General features: G+C 43.6%; 1 protein-coding gene across 1 annotated transcript in view; it reads right to left on the bottom strand.

Annotated features, from left to right (window-relative positions):
• The window catches only part of PTGER2 (prostaglandin E receptor 2), a 48,366-nt gene extending 38,180 nt beyond the window's left edge, over window positions 1-10,186 (bottom strand). Inside the window, exon 1 of the mRNA XM_089661365.1 lies at window positions 9,000-10,186. Coding sequence (XP_089517491.1) covers window positions 9,000-9,788 — 789 coding nt within the window. The 5' untranslated portion in view covers window positions 9,789-10,186. The remainder of the gene's footprint in view (window positions 1-8,999) is intronic.
• Window positions 10,187-16,788: the final 6,602 nt, after the last annotated feature.

Below are 16,788 nucleotides of genomic sequence, written 5' to 3' on the forward strand. Positions count from 1 at the left end.
ATTAAACACATTGGTCTACAGCAGTGGTTCTCAACCTGTGGGTCGCGACCCCTTTGGGGGTCGAACGACCCTTTCACAGGGGTCGCCTAAGACCATTGGAAAACACATATTTCCGATGTGTAAAGAGCAGCTACTGTGTAGAAAGCAGCAGTATTGGAGGTAAAACACTTCATTAATTATAATTACTGGGTAAAGAATTTTATGGTTGGGGGTCACCACAACGTGAGGAACTGTATTAAAGGGTCTCGGCATTAGGAAGGTTGAGAACCACTGGTCTACAGAGTTCCAATGCCTTGAGCGATCAGGTACTTTTACAAAAAGTTAAAAGAAACATACATTTTAAAATAGGACCTGTTAGACTTTCTTCCTTCTTATCTTGCTATAGCCAACCAGATCCAACCAGGTTAAACAAAAACCCCTCCCTTATCCATCAAAAAGGTGTGATGGGAACAGGAACAAGCTTCCAGGTGTCAGACAATAGAAATTATATTCTCTTTTATTTTAAAGGAAAGTGATACCTGCTTTTATTTAGCAATTATAACAGATTCTTGGGAAACCTCCATCTGTTCCCATAGACCGTAATTCCCTCGTAAGAGGAAATATCATTTGACAGGTCAAGTGTTTTTATCTTCTATGACATCCGGTTTGTCATGTTGCCAAATGGCTGCACGCAGGTCTGACTGGTTGTAATTGAATGGACAGTAGAATGTTGTTTTGTGCAATTAGCAAGTTTATACAAGCCTATGCAGTGTCCAGAAAAGTTACTGGGACTTCTGGTTTTTACAAGAATTTAACTTGCTACATGTGAAGGAACACGATACGGGCAGGCACATGCCCTTCCCTGCTGCCTGTGTAAAAGGAAAATATGCAGCTAGCTTTGTAAAGCTGAACCACAGACAGATGTGAAAAACACAAATCACGCAGCTCTGCCTCCATGAAAAATAATTAAATGTATTGTTTTAAATGCAAGCTTTTTTTTTTTTCAGTGGGAACTAGGGGGAACACAGTTCCAGCATCTCCAGCGCTGAAAGTATGTAATGGCAAGGAGTTCTGGGGTGTGCTGGAGGATCTGTTGTTGCTGGCTGCTGGGGGATCTATTGCCACTGAAGAGAACATATTGTTGCTGGGGAAGTCTATTATTGCTATTGGGGGATCTATTGTTGATGGCGTCAATTTTTGCTGGAAGGGATCTACTGTCGAGGCAGGGGTCTATTGTTACTGGTTGCTGGAGAGTTTATTGATGCTGTCTGCTAGGGGCGTCTAGTGTAGCTTCTGGGGTTCTATTGATACTAGGGTGGTATTTTGTTTTGGAGGTCCATTGTTGCTAGAGGAATCTATTGTTGCTGGGGGGGGCTAATACTGCTGGCTGCAGGGGATCTCTTTTTCTGCTTTTCTTGTTGTTAGCAAATTCCATACAAATTATTTAGCACAACAAAACGATACTTGGTTCTGTATTCTCTGATAGGGAGGTAAGTATGGGGGCTCAAAAGGGGGGAGTTCCTGCAACTGTTATTTTTTAGAAAAAAAGCCCTGAGTGTAATTACCTAAATTTGACTTGGTATGAATCTCTTGCTGTCTGTGTACAGTAGAGCTCATACCCGGAGAAGGAGAAGCAACATAAGGAGCAAATCAGTTGTGCTGCAGTGCTCATGTGCTAACAAAGAACATGCTGATTATTGCTTCAATCTGCTGCTTCTCCTTTCATTGTCTTGTCACATGTTTAGAATTGATAAAGGAGCTGCAGGATTACTATAGTTGGGGAAATTCTCCCAGCGATGATTAAACGATAAGTTCTTTTTTTTTTTAGTAAAATTCTACGTTACCCCCACACTCAGGGCGTGACATGTTACATACATACCTGCCCCCACCCCAACCTGATCCCTCATTGTGACAGCGGGTTGGAGATCCTCTCCCCACACCCGCTGTCACAATTTAAAAATAGCACTGGTATGCTGGGCTCTGCCCACACAGCTGCATCATTCATTCACAGGGTTCTGTGAATGAATGAACTACAAGTCCTGTCTGCCACTGCGGCAGATGGCTTGCAGTTCTCAATGAACCTCGAGGGCGCTGGTGAGCACTGTCATAATTCATTGATCTTCCTCAGGGGCGTCCCTAGGGTTGGTGTCACCTGGTGTGTTAACACTTGGTGACACCCCCTCCGACGATCCCCGCAGAATGGATCAGATCTGAGGATTGAGCATAATGGATCGGACCCCGATCTATTATGCTCCCCAATCCGCAGATCTGATCCATCCTGTGGGGATCGTTGGCATGCAACTTATATGGGGTGACACCAAACCCGCTCCACAAAAAGGTAAGTTGTAAAGCAAGCCGACGATCCCTGCAGGATGGATCAGATCTGCAGATTGGGGAGCATAATGGATCGGAGTCTGATTAATTATGCTCAATCCGCAGGTTTTATCCATCCTGCAGGGATTATCTGCTTGCTTTACAATTTACCTTTTTGTGGATCGGGTCTGGTGTCACCCGGTACGGCGCACACCCCCTGCACCTTCCTCAGGGCGCCACTGATCTTCCTGCCATTCAGTAACTGCACGTTCCTACCATACTGAGTGTCTGCAGGAGCCTGACATTGCACCTGAAATCTGCTGATCATGGGTGCAATGCTTTGCAAGCTCCTAAATGAAAAAAATAAATGTGCAATTTTTTGCTTGCAAAAAAATGTTCATTTATTTATTTACTTATGTGAACTTATCCTTTAAATAACAGTAGTGTTGATTTTTTTTTTTATATTACATGCAGAGTGTTTTAATTCACATCAAACATAATAAAGGCTGTGCACATTTACTGTCTTCTTTAGAAGGTGTTTGCATTGACACAAAGGAGAGGTGCAACACTCTTCTCTAGATGGAAGAATGCTTGGAAAGTAAAGGATGAAAGAGGAAGCGATGGTAGCGGTTCTCATAAATGTTGTGCAATTTACAGTAAACCGTGTCTGTCCCATAGTGTGCTATGGTGCAAAGTGTAATGACCCTAAGCAACAATCACCAGTTCTGTCTCACCAATTTGAAGCTAGGCTAATGAAAGTATAATTAATTGTTTGATGTGGGATATGTACGTTATTGCACTTTGTTTGCTTTGATAAATACATTTCTATTGAAGGTGTTGTAGATGCATGGAATACGACAGGTACAGGCAGCCTTACATAGAGGAAGAAGAAAAAGTCTGGCATTACTCCACAAGTGGGCAGCACAGTGGCTAAATGGTTAGCACTTCCGCCTGGCAGTACTCGGGTCGTTGGTTCAAATCCCAACCACGGCACCACCTGCCTGGAGTTTCGCCCTGTGTCTGCGTGAGTTTCCTCTGGGTACTCTGGTTTCCTCCCACACTCCAAAGACATGCTGGTAGGTGAATTGGCTCCCGTCCAGGGGAGGAACGACAACTTATGGGGCCCCCAGGCAATAGGGGATCATGGGGCCCCTGTGTCCTTGCCAAACTCAAAAAAGCCTATGAAAAAGGTACCAGGGGAATTTCATGGTGCCCCCTACTGACTCTGGGCCCTCGGGCAGTGCCCAAGTTTCCAAATGGTCAGTCCGCCCCTGCTCCTGTCTAAATTGGCCCTAGTATGTGTATGTATGAATGTAAGTTAGGGACCTTAGATTGTACGCCCCTTGAGGGTTAGGGACCTTAGATTGTACGCCCCTTGAGGGTTAGGGACCTTAGATTGTACGCCCCTTGAGGGTTAGGGACCTTAGATTGTACACCCCTTGAGGGTTAGGGACTGATGTGAATGTACAATATATATGTAAAGCGCTGCGTAAATTGACGGCGCTATATAAGTACCTGAAATAAATAAATAAGTCACGGCTGAAACAACTGGCTGCATTGAAATATTACTTGGTATGAATCTCTTGCTGTCTGTGTACAGCAGAGCTCATACCCGGAGAAGGAGAAGCAACATAAGGAGCAAATCAGTTGTGCTGCAGTGCTCATGTGCTAACAAAGAACATGCTGATAGGAGGAGAGAGCAGAATAACAGAGAGATTATTGCTTCAATCTGCTGCTTCTCGTTTCATTGTCTTGTTATATGTTTAGAATTGATAAAGGAGCTGCAGGATTAATATAGTTGGGGAAATTCTCCCAGCGATGATTAAAGGATAAGTTCTTTTTTTTTAATAAAATTCTACATGTTACCCCCACACTCAGGGCGTGACATGTTACCTAAATACCTGCCCCCACCCCAACCTGATCCCTCATTGTGACAGCGGGTTGGAGATCCTCTCCCCACACCCGCTGTTACAATTTAAAAATAGCACTGGTATGCTGGGCTCTGCCCACACAGCTGCATCATTCATTCACAGAGTTCTGTGAATGAATGAACTACAAGTCCTGTCTGCCACTGCGGCAGATGGCTTGCAGTTCTCAATGAACCTCGAGGGCGCTGGTGAGCACTGTCGTAATTCATTGTATTCATTGTATTGATCTTCCTCAGGGGCGTCCCTAGGGTTGGTGTCACCTGGTGCGATAACACTTGGTGACACCCCCTCCGACGATCCCCACAGAATGGATTGGATCTGCGGATTGAGCATAATGGAGAGATTATTGCTTCAATCTGCTGCTTCTCATTTCATTGTCTTGTTACTTGTTTAGAATTGATAAAGGAGCTGCAGGATTAATATAGTTGGGGAAATTCTCCCAGCGATGATTAAAGGATAAGTTATTATTGTGTATGTATGAATGTGAGTTAGGGACCTTAGATTGTATGTCCCTTGAGGGTTAGGGACCTTAGATTGTACACCCCTTGAGGGTTAGGGACCTTAGATTGTACACCCCTTGAGGGTTAGGGACCTTAGATTGTACGCCCCTTGAGGGTTAGGGACTGATGTGATTGTACAATATATATGTAAAAAAAGTGCTGCGTAAATTGACGACGCTATATAAGTACCTGTAATAAATAAATAAATAAATAAGTCACGGATGAAACAACTGGCTGCATTGAAATGCATCTTAGTGGGTAGCACTTCTGCCTTTCAGCCTGGGTTCACATATGTGCGGTGTGGTATATTGCATGTGATTCGCACAGGAACCGCACCGAATTCCTGCGCAAATTAAATGCGATTTGTGTGCAGTGCGATCGGAGCCATACATTTTGCACCCTCACCAAAAAGGTGCAGGACCCTTTTTTGGGTCCACACTGGAATCGGTTCGCATGGATATTCACACCTACGATCCGATTCTGCACATCGCACCGTGTTTTGCTGACCGCTTACGGGGTGTTGTTAACATACACACGCGTGGCGGTTCGTATGAACAGGATGCGATTCTGATGTGGTGCCGAAAACGCTGCGAATTCCGCACCGCATCAGTTTGAACCAGGGCTCTGTGCTGGGGCCCCTCGTTGGAGTCCCTTTTTGGTCAGGACACTGTGGGGGGGATTTACTAAAATTTAGAGCACTCAGAATCTGGTGCAGCTGTGCATGGGAACCAATCAGCTTCTATCTTCAGCTTGTTCAGTTAAGCTTTGACAATAAAACCTGGAAACTGATTGGTTTCTATGCAGAGCTGCACCAGATTTTGCACTCCTCCAGTTTAAGACCTGGTTCACACAATGCAGTTTTGTCCATTTTTCAGTGCTTTTTTGTGGTGCATTTTGTAGTTTTCTTTTAATGTATTTTGAGGGGGGGTTTTGGGCTGGACAGATTAAAAATGCGAAACGTGTCAAAAACGCACTACGTGCATTTTGTTCAGCATCTCCATTAAAGTCTATTAAACCAAAAACACAACATTTTGCATTTAAAAAAAAAGTAGCTGACCCTCTCTAAAAATGCAGCGGCTCAAAAACGCATAGATGTGAACGTGTTCCAAAGGAAACCATGTTAAATGGACTGTAATGTGTTACTGCAAAAAAAACGTGAAAAAAACACATTGGAGTGAACCAGGCCTTATTAATTTCCCTCCTATGTTGCTTGTGTGGGTTTCCTCTAGTTAATCTGGTTTTCTCCCACACTTCAAAGGCATGCTGATAGGTTAACTGCCTTCTGTCTAAAAATCCTATTATGTATGTATGTTAGATCGAGTTCGAAGATTGGAAGCTCCTCGAGGACAGGGACTTATTTGTATGTACATTATGTTGTATAGACATACCTATAGCAAATAAATATTTTATTTGTGATGTGTGTCCACAAGCAATACGAAAGGTTGACCATACATGTGGAAATCCAATTCTTTAAATTCGATTCAATGTTTTCTTGAAATTTTATAAATGAAACAAACATGGTTGAAGATCGGATCACTTCCTATCATATTGCTTCACAGGCTCCATTTTCAATCAATTTCTTTTTTGATTGCAATTTTTTTTCAAGGTAGTAAACCTATCTCAAGCCACAAAACTGACCTAAGGTATATCTCTAGGTAAAACTTTTTTTTCGTTTTGGATGGAGTGGGAAAGGGTTTTGTCAGTGTTTAACGCTGTCCGTGTCCGCATTGGGGGATTTGCCCTTCTATTTGTCCGTGTGATTAATGTAATTGAGAGAAAATTAGGTAAAATCACGTATTTCAGAGTTGTTTACAAAACACGTCTGTTCCATGGACAACTGCATGTAGTTTCCCCATAATTTTCACAGTCTTCCACTAACTTCCTGTTGTGTTTCTGGAACAGGAAGTGAAGGGAAATTTCCCCAATAGTACAGACACAACCAAAAATAAACTGGAAGGAGTTTTATTCAACTCTACAAAAGTTTGAAGTATACAAACGCTTTTTGCTGGTGCTGGTAAGTTGCCCCTTTCCATAACTTTCAATAGTATTATCAAACAGCAGTTGTCTGATAATGTATGAAATTGCCTGAAAACTGATATGGGCAGAATTAGGCAAGCCATACATCAAGCAATTTTATTCCCTGCAACCAGAAGTTGCAGGAAAGAAAATTTCTCAATTCCCCCATCAATAAAGTCAGTGTTGATGGGGGAATCCCTCCCACAGCACTATTGTGTTCTGCAGGCTGGGATGCTTCTCTGCTGGTAGAACACAATGATTACTGCTGGCAGCTATAGCCACAGGCAGTGATTGCAAAAAAAATCAAACAGGCTGGTTGTACTGAAGTTGATTGATAGATCGACTTCTGTACAACCAACCTACCCACAGATCGAATATCGCCCGGCCCGTGCTGAACCAGCTGGGATTCGATCCATCTACAGCAGGTTTTAAGTGCCACAATGGATCCCTTTCACTACTGTCTACTCTTAGATAAGCTGGCAGTAGAGGTATTTGGCATCATGTGCGTGCATGTTTGTTACCACCTCTAATAAACAAAGACTGCCGACAATCTAATCGTTCCCGTATATCAGGCCCTTTATTGTCTGCGCCTAGCATTGATGCCGTTTTACACTTTATCATTTCAGCCAATTATCTAATAACCCTCTGCACACAACTCTGCAATAAATACATTGATTTAGTTATTCCTTTTAAATCTTATATCTGGGCTATTTGAATTTTAGAACAATTTCTAGAGACTTCAAGACTTGAAATGCTATCCAAGTGCCATTCTGATCCCTGGAGTCAAAAGCGAGCATAGGGGAACCCTGGCAGACACACTTTTTCAAATGGCCAGGGGCGGACTGACCATTTGGAAACTAGGGCACTGCCCGAGGGCCCGGGGTCAGTAGGGGGCTCCATGAGATGCCCCTGGTACCTTTTTCATAGCCTTTTTTAGTTTGGGCAAGGACACAGGGGCCCCATGATCCCCTATTGCCCGGGAGCCCCATGAGTTGTCAGTCCACCCCTGATATGGTTTAGCTCTAACGCTTTGATCCAGATCTAAACACAGAATGAACAAGTTATATGTGTTTACCTAAAGCATCTTTATTATGGCTCCCTGTGGCCTCAATTCACAAAGGTGCTTAGCATACTTTTATATAGCCCACTCTGTCTTTTACCACGAGCAGTCCAATCAGAGCCACCTATCAAGTTTTTCATGCAGACATGATTGAAAGTTCAATTTTAGTCTATAGGCAGTCGAATGTAAATGAACAGGCTTCTGTTTACATCCGATTTACCTTTGAGTCCATCTAGGACAGTTTGTGTCCTTTTCTGTTTTTTCAAAACATAAGTAACGGATCAGACGTTCATCCATTTACTGTGCCTGCCCATAGACCTAACCTGGGTTAATTTGCCTCCAGTCACAAGCTACAGGAAAAAAAAAATACACAGGTGCCACTTTTGTGACACAAGAGTGACATCCATTCCATTTGACTCAAATTTAGCAGGGGATCGTTTCATGGATCCCAGGGGCGGACTGACAACTCATCGGGCCCCCGGGCAATAAGGGATCATGGGGCCCCTGTGTCCTTGCCCAAACTCTAAAAAGCCTATGAAAAGGGTACCAGGGGCATTACCTAGATTGTAAGCTCGAAAGAGCAGGGCCCTCAATCCCCTCATGTTTTCCATTGTATTGGTATTGTTCTGTCACATGTTCTGTCCCCCTTTGTAATGTACAGCGCTGAGCGAACTATTGGCGCTTTATAAATGCTGTATAATAATAATAATTACATGGGGCCCCCTACTGACCCCGCAATGTTTTAACTGTTGCTACAATGAAAAAGAAAATTAAATACTGGTTTTAATGGGTGTCTACATAACAAGAAAAGGAGGTGTTTGGTCATATAATAACATAAAGTACTACTTTAATGTGGAAAAAAGATGTTTAAATGCCCGTATCTGTCAGAAAAATGTCAATGACTTAAGTGATGTTCGTGTTTTTGAATCAGACATTTTTAGGAGAAAATTATTGTTAAAGTAAAAAGTAAAGAAAACTTTATCATAGTAAGCCAAGCCTTGTGCATCCCATTGCTGTGCAGTGCTGAAGCCTCGCATTTTCCTCCCTGTAATTCTTTTGCAAAATATTGACAGCAAGAGGGCTGTCAGAGTATAACCCCAATCTACAGGTGTGTAGAGCTAAGTGGGCAACTACAAATGAGAAAAGGAAAATGCACAACTCAAGCTAGGATGGTTACCCTTAGCAAAACACCTTGCAACTTACCGTAAAAGGTAGCGAACAGATAATGAAGGCGATGGTCATGATGGACAGCAGAATAAGGTGGTCAATCTCCTCAGACATGGAAATCCTGTCCCGCTTATTGGCAGTAATGGAACCAATCCTACGGGTCTTCTGCCTCTTGTGCATCCTCACCAGACTGACAATGACCACAAGGTTACAAGTTAACACAGCAATGATGAGAATGAGAAGAAGGGTGGCGTAAAGCATGGAGTAGACATTGTTGAAATTGGAATTGGCATTTCGATTCTTCATGTCAATGAAGCACCATGTGCCAGGACAGTATTGGATAAACTCCCCAAAGTTCATTACCGGGAAGAGAGAAAAGAAGATGGAGAAGCCATAGATGACTGGGAAGGTGATGACCCCGCACCGCTTCTTGATGAACTTCTCGTAGAAATAGGGGTGCCCAATGGCCAGGGCTCGCTCTAAAGCCGTAGCAAACAGGATCATCATGGTGGCCAAGCTGAAAAAAGTCATGGCAAAGGCAAAATATTCACAAAGTCCCATTTCAACTAATGATAGCCTCCTGGCATAAGAGGCCATGACTACGGGGCTTATCATGCAGGTGCCGAGTAAGTCTGTGACCACCAGTCCAGAGACCAGAATGAAGAATAGAGAAATATTCCCTCGGGTTTCCCTGCGTCGAGTCTCCAGTAGCACCAGCGCAATCACGTTTCCCACCACGCCGGCAGAGAACATCACAGCAGAGATGGCTGGGCTGTCATTAGGGCTTAGGTGGGTACGGTTTCTGCAGTCTGATTCCTCAGTCATAGTCCAAAGAAAAGCAGGACTGAAAATTCAGCCAGCAGGGTAAGACGCTGCTAGGTCATTTGGTCTTCCTCTATGAACACATGTTGCAGCACATGTAGACTTGGAACTTAGCAAAGTGAGACTTCACTCAACCCGGGCAAAGAGAGAAGCCTGTGACATCATACAAATGCTCCCTCCTCCCCAGAGCACACAGGGAGGGAAGAAAGGAAACACAAAGAGACACAATACTAGTTGGACCACTTGATCTGTGTATGCTTCAGTATCCTAGGACTCTAAAAGGCATAACAATTGAAGAAGTCTTAGTGAGTTTATGAAGGACACTTACACGTCTTGTGGTCAGATTTCTTGGGTCAACGAGCCTCTGTAGAGCCAAGATGCTGCTTCTCGGTGTCCCTTTGTGGCAAATGAAAAAAATGCTTCAGCAGTTGTATGTGAAACAAATCCATGCTGCTTGTAGTCCCTCCCAGATCCTTACCCACTGCAAGTTCCCTGCCTATAGAGTAAGCAACACCAGCCCGGTTTTTATTCAGAGCCAGCAGCGAATAGCTGCAGAATTTTATGACTCTTTGACCTGAGAGAGTCTGTAGCTGGAGGAGGCTGGAAAGAGTCATTTGCAGGACTCAGCTTTTCAGTCATAGAGTAGCAAGTTGCAGAACTTTGATTAGGGAGAGATTTATATCACTAATTTTGATTTTGTACTTATTTTCCTTTTTTTTTTTTTTTTTTTTTACATATTCTGATCTACCGTTGGATTGTTTATATAGATGAGACCAGGGGTGGACTGACCATTTGGAAACTCGGGCCCGGGGTCAGTAGGGGGCCCCAATAAGATGCCCCTGGTACCTTTTTCATAGGCTTTTTTGAGTTTGGGCAAGGACACAGGGGCCCCATGATCCCCTATTGCCCGGGGGCTCCATGAGTTGTCAGTCCGCCCCTGGATGAGACTGTCTACTGCACAAAAATTTCAACTATACGAAATAGTGTAAATTAACAAATGCCTTAAAGCAAAGTTCCAGCCATTTTTGTGTTTATTAAAAGTCAGCAGCTACAAATGCTGTAGCTGCGGACTTTTAAAAAACACACACTTACCTGTCCCAGAGTCCAGCGCTGTTCTCACCCACGCTGTCCCTTCTCTCCTTCTGTCCTCCATGGTGCCAGCATCCAGGCAGGGGCGGACTGACCATTTGGAAACTCGGGCATTGCCCGAGGGCCCGGGGTCAGTAGGGGGCCCCATGAGATGCCCCTGGTACCTTTTCATAGGCTTTTTTGAGTTTGGGCAAGGACACAGGGGCCCCATGATCCCCTATTGCCCGGAGGCCCCATGATTTGTCAGTCCGCCCCTGCCGTCATCTCAACTGTGGTCACCAGGCTGTGACAGCTTGCGGCTTCACAGCCTGGTGCCCACTGCGCTGCACCTCTTAATTAGTCTGGCAGTCTCCTGGGACCTTTGAAAGTCCCCAGGAGACTGCGGGAGGAAGGAGGGGGCCGAATTTCCTGGTCAAAATCAGGTATCTGCTCCCCCCCAAAAGGTGCCAAATATGGCAGTGGAGGGGGGGAGGAGGCAAATAAGCAGAACTTCCGCTTTTGAGTAGAGCGCCGCCTTAAAAGTATGAATACATAATAATATGATACGAAATATTTTTTTGTAAAAAATGTTGATTAACGAATATATGTATTTGTACATGCCGGGAGCCTAAGGAAAAATGAAAAAAGGTAATAAAAGTTTTTAGTGTATGGATGTGTTTATTGTAGCTGAACTAATAAAATTTGTAAAATAGAAGATAGTAGTGATTACATTTGCACCGAACAGAATGCCCTTAAGGGTAATGCACATAGATCAAAGAGATAAAATTCCCAATGGTGCTACAGATAAATGAGAATAGATATGGACATCAGCCCCAGCTTACGTTAGAAAAATTTAAAAACATATTTTATTTCTAATTGGCTTAAAGGATAAGTTCACCCTAGGGAACATGTTACATGTTCCACCTGTTTTTAGGGCGGAACATGTTCCCAATCCTGCAGTCGCTGCCCTATCCCCGCACTCCCTGTGACAGCAATACAGGGAGAATTTCCCCATACTAGCTGTTTTTTTTTAAAAAAACAGTGCGGCCGTGTGGGGCTACACCCACACAGCTACGTCCTTCATCTACAGAGTTCTGTGAATGAATGAACTACAAGTCCCGACATCCTTTGTGGCTGTTGGCTTGTAATTCTCAATAAACGCCATGGTAGTTCATTGAGTCTTCCTGTCAGGCTGAATCCGCTTGCCTGTACGAGATGTACAAGCACATAGATACACTGACAGGCTTGCAGGAGTCCTGCATGGCACCAGCTTTCCAGGCTCCAACAAAATGAAAAAAAATAGTAAATGCACATTTTTTAACTGCAAAAAAATGTGCATTTATTATTTTTTAAAGTGAACTTATCCTTTAAAAGTAAAGTATTGGTTTCTGGAAAAAAAAAGATACTCGCCTAGGTGGATGCAGCATCAATCCCTTCTTTATCTGTTCCATGACATTTTTAAGACTGAGAACTGAGCAATCAAAGGCTGCTGATTGCTCCGTTATCAACTTTTAGTGAGAAGAGAGCCGGTGATTGCCAGTCCACGATTTTCTGCTCTGCCCCTCCAGCGCTCACTGAAGAACCAAGCTGTGGAAGGGCCTGAGTGACTGGTTCAGGCTATTAGTGGCATGCTGGGAGGCTGAGCCAGCTGCCGGACTAGGCTTCTCAGTGGATCCCGACCAGGGGTGGACTGACCATTTGGAAACTCGGGCACTGCCCGAGGGCCCAGGGTCAGTAGGGGGCCCCATGAGATGCCCCTGGTACCTTTTACATAGGCTTTTTTGAGTTTGGGCAAGGACACAGGGGCCCCATGATCCCCTATTGCCCGGGGGCCCCATGAGTTGTCAGTCCGCCCCTGATCCCGACCATATAGTCGGGATATTTCCAGAGCCTGGATTGGCTCTATGACATCAGCCAACTGCTTGCTTTAGCCTGCTGTCAGTTGAAAAGGGTCACAGGAATGCAGAGGGCCAAAATAGATTTGGCCATAGTGCTCCCTAAAATCACAATCAAATTACAGGAATTCTATGGTCACAGCATATACTTTCATTTTATAACATCAACATTGTAATAGATAATAATAATACAAACAGTAGTTATTATTGACAATCCAAGATCAGGCGTTCTGCCTGTTTGCTGGCCATCATAACCAGATCCTTCCAAAGTGGATCCTTGTGTTGGGTTGTAGTGGACAGGAGATCTGAAAATGGTTCCTGAATTTGCTGTGCTCTCTGGTACCATGTAGTAGCTTTTATGGCATAACTACATAAGTGGAGTTCCTGGTGTAAAGTTTGGACCTGGGTTTCACCTTTCTAAACCCAGTGTACTACCGCCTCCTCTTTTTGACCACCCCAAAATCTCTGCTCTACAGGAAATTTTACATTAGGTTGCATGAAAAGGCACTTTCATAAAGCTTGTCCCCGGCAGTAGTGGCACAGGGAGGATGATGATGATGGTGTGAGTGTGTTGTATTTTTGCCACTTTTCATCTTCCCCACACAGCAATGTTATGGAGGATCTTTGGATAACGCCTCTCTGTTTGGCAGCTCTGCTTTATGTGAGGGCAATGAAAGGGGACCAGAAACCAGCTGAACTCCTGTAAAGCAGGGGGATTATCATGTCCAGATAGTTAACGTGGAACTAAATATGAAGTTTCTTTACTTCCTCCTCTCACCCTCTTCTATTACATTTGGCACATTATTTTTTTGGGGGGAGCAGGTACCTAGTTTTGACAGTTACCACCCCCCCCTCTTTTTGCCTGCAGCCCTCTGGGACATGTCACAGATCCGAGAAGGCTGTGGGACCATTCGCAAAGTGAAGCGTGGTTCATGCATGTGCAGTGGGAAGCCAGCTGTGAAGCTGCGAGGAGTCACAGCCAGCTTCCCACAGTAGCATGCCATCGCTGAGGACCAGAAGGAGAAGAACCGGCCTGGGTGAGGATAGCGCTGGATCTTTGGATAGGTAAGTATCCTTTTATTAAAAGTCAGCAGCAGCTACAGTATTTGTAATTACTGACTTTTAATGTTTTTCCAACTAGGGTGAAGATCGTCTTTATTGTGTGGGAAAACCATGGCATTCCCACCTCTGACAATTGTCATTGTAGTCCTTGCTTAGCAGCCATCCACTCTTGTTCTGTAAAATTTTAGGATATTCCTCACTTTCTGTCCTGGTGGCAACAATCAGAGGATTCGTAGTATTGTTAACATTTCCCCAGCAGGGAAACAGACAACAGTAAAGCTTTGCAATAGTAGACAGAGAAACCTCCTACGCTCAAGTTGATAACCCTTTAGAAGCTGCTAACACCTGCAACTTACTACCTAAAAGTGAAAAAACAAACACATAAACATAGGAAATGACGTCACCTACGCGTTGCGTCACTGCTCACGTGACTCCATCAGGGACCCTGTAGGCTCTTTTAGGGTCGCAATAAGGAGGTGAGGAGCCAATCTAGCTGTGTGTGGAGTCATCACAAGAAGCCACAATGCACAAGAATCACCTGCATGTTTCTATTTTTAGTTGTGGACACTGGTGTCACATACCAATATATTTATATGTATATTCCAATAAGTTCGAATGATTGTTCACTATATTTTAATTGTTTATAGGTCCTTTTTGATATAAGAGTGTGAACACTGAGCACTATTGTGTCACTTTGTGGGTAGATTTTATCTCCCTGTATTGGGAGCACATACAGTTGCAAGAAAAAGTATGTGAACCCCTTGGGATTACGTGGAGTTTTGCATGAATTGGGCATAAAATGTGCTCTGAACGTCATCTAAGTCACAACAATAGAAGAACACAGTCTGCTGAACATAATACTACACAAACATTAGATGTTGCCATGGTCTAATTGCACATAACATGTAAACATTCACAGTGCAGGGAGGAAAAAGTATGTGAGGCCCTAGCTTAATGACTTCTCCCAGAGCTAATTGGAGCCAGGAGTGAGCCAACCTTGACTCCAATCGGTGTGATATTGGATGTGTTGCTGACAGCTGTCCTGCCCTTAAAAAACACACACCTGTTTTGGGTTTACTGGTTTCAAGAAGCACTGTCTGATGTGAACCATGCCTCGCAGAAAAGAGCTCTCAGAAGACCTACGATCAAGAATTGTTGACTTGGATTAAGCTGGAAAGGGTTACAAAAGTATCTCCAAAAGCCTTGATGTTCATGTGTCCACGGTAAGACAGACTGTCTACAAATGGAGAAAGTTTAGCACTGTTGCTACTCTCCCTAGGCGTCGTCATCCTGTAAAAATGACTGCAAGAGCACAGCGCAGAATGCTGCATGAGGTAAAGAAGAATCCCAGAGTGTCAGCTAAAGACCTACAGAAATCTCTGGCACATGCTAACATTTTTGTTGACACATCTACAATAAGGAAAACATTAAACAAGAATGGAGTACATGGGAGGACACCACGGAGGAAGCCATTGCTGTCCAAAAAGAATATTGCAGCACGTTTGAAGTTTGCAAAAGAGCACCTGGATGTTCCACAGCACTACTGGCAAAATATACTGTGGACAGATGAAACCAAGATTGAGTTGTTTGGGAAGAACACACAACACTATGTGTGGAGAAAAAAAGGCCCAGCACACCAACATCAAAACCTCATCCCCACTGTAAAACATGGCGGAGGGAGCATCATGGTTTGGGGCTGCTTTGCTGCCTCGGGGCCTGGACGGATTGTTGTCATTGATGGGAAAATGAATTCCAGAGTTTATCAAGACATTTTGCAGGAAAACCTACGACCATCTGTCTTCCAGCTGAAGCTCCGCAGAGGATGGGTGATGCAACAGGACAATGACTCAAAGCATACAAGTAATTCAACAAAACAATGGCTGCAACAGCACAGAATATGCCTTCTGGAGTGGCCCAGTCAGAGTTCTGACCTCAACCCGAAATGCTGTGGCATGACCTTAAGAGAGCGATTCACACCAGACATCCCAAGAATATTGCTACACTAAAACAGTTTTGTGAAGAGGAGTGGTCCAAAATGACTCCAGATCGTTGTGCAGGTCTGATCTGCAACTACAGGAAACGTTTGGTTGAGGTTATTGCTGCCAAAGGAGGGTCAACCAGTTATTAAGTCCAAAGGTTCACATACTTTTTCCTCCCTGCACTGTGAATGTTTGCATGTTATGTGCAATTAAACCATGGCAACATCTAATATTTGTGTAGTATTATGTTCAGCAGACTGTGTTCTTCTATTGTTGTGACTTAGATGACGTTCAGAGCACATTTTATACCCAATTCATGCAAAACTCCATGTAATCCCAAGGGGTTCACATACTTTTTCTTGCAACTGTAAGTGTTTTCACTTTATACACTTTTAAAATAAATAGTGTAGCGCTAATAATACTATCAAATTACGTGTTAAAATGCACAAACTCTATATACATCCCCTACATATATATATCCAAGGTGATAAATCAATACATAAATAATAAAATAGTTGTGTCATATACGTGAATTCCCTCACGGGGAATATTTAGTGAAAAAAGTGACAAACACATTCCTATTTGCACATTGTGAAACAAAATGTATACTGGTGCACAAAATTAGTGAACAAATAATCAATTCAAAAAGTCCAAAATGATATAGTAATAGTAATACGATAATTTGTGGTGATCCTCACACTTCACTCTTCATGCAAGAATATATAATGTGCTGTATACGTGGTACACACGTGCCAATCCTTTACCAGCCAAAATACCCCCTCACCTCCTTCATTAGACCCCACAGGGTCAACACGCTTTGAGGATCAAGTGATCCTATCAGAATGGGTCCCTCTCAGGACGTCATTTCCGGCGTGGGGGCCATATTGGATCACCCTGTTGAGTATACCCATGCAGTACACCCAGAGCATGTGGTAAAAAGCTGGAAAACTCGTGGGCAAATGTGAGTGTAATTCTTATTGTTTTAAATTTGATGCAATA

This window comes from Staurois parvus, unplaced genomic scaffold (genome assembly GCF_062004578.1).
Source record: "Staurois parvus isolate SC_StPar_1 unplaced genomic scaffold, SC_StPar_1.0 ptg001329l, whole genome shotgun sequence".
NCBI classification, from domain to species: Eukaryota; Metazoa; Chordata; class Amphibia; order Anura; family Ranidae; genus Staurois; species Staurois parvus.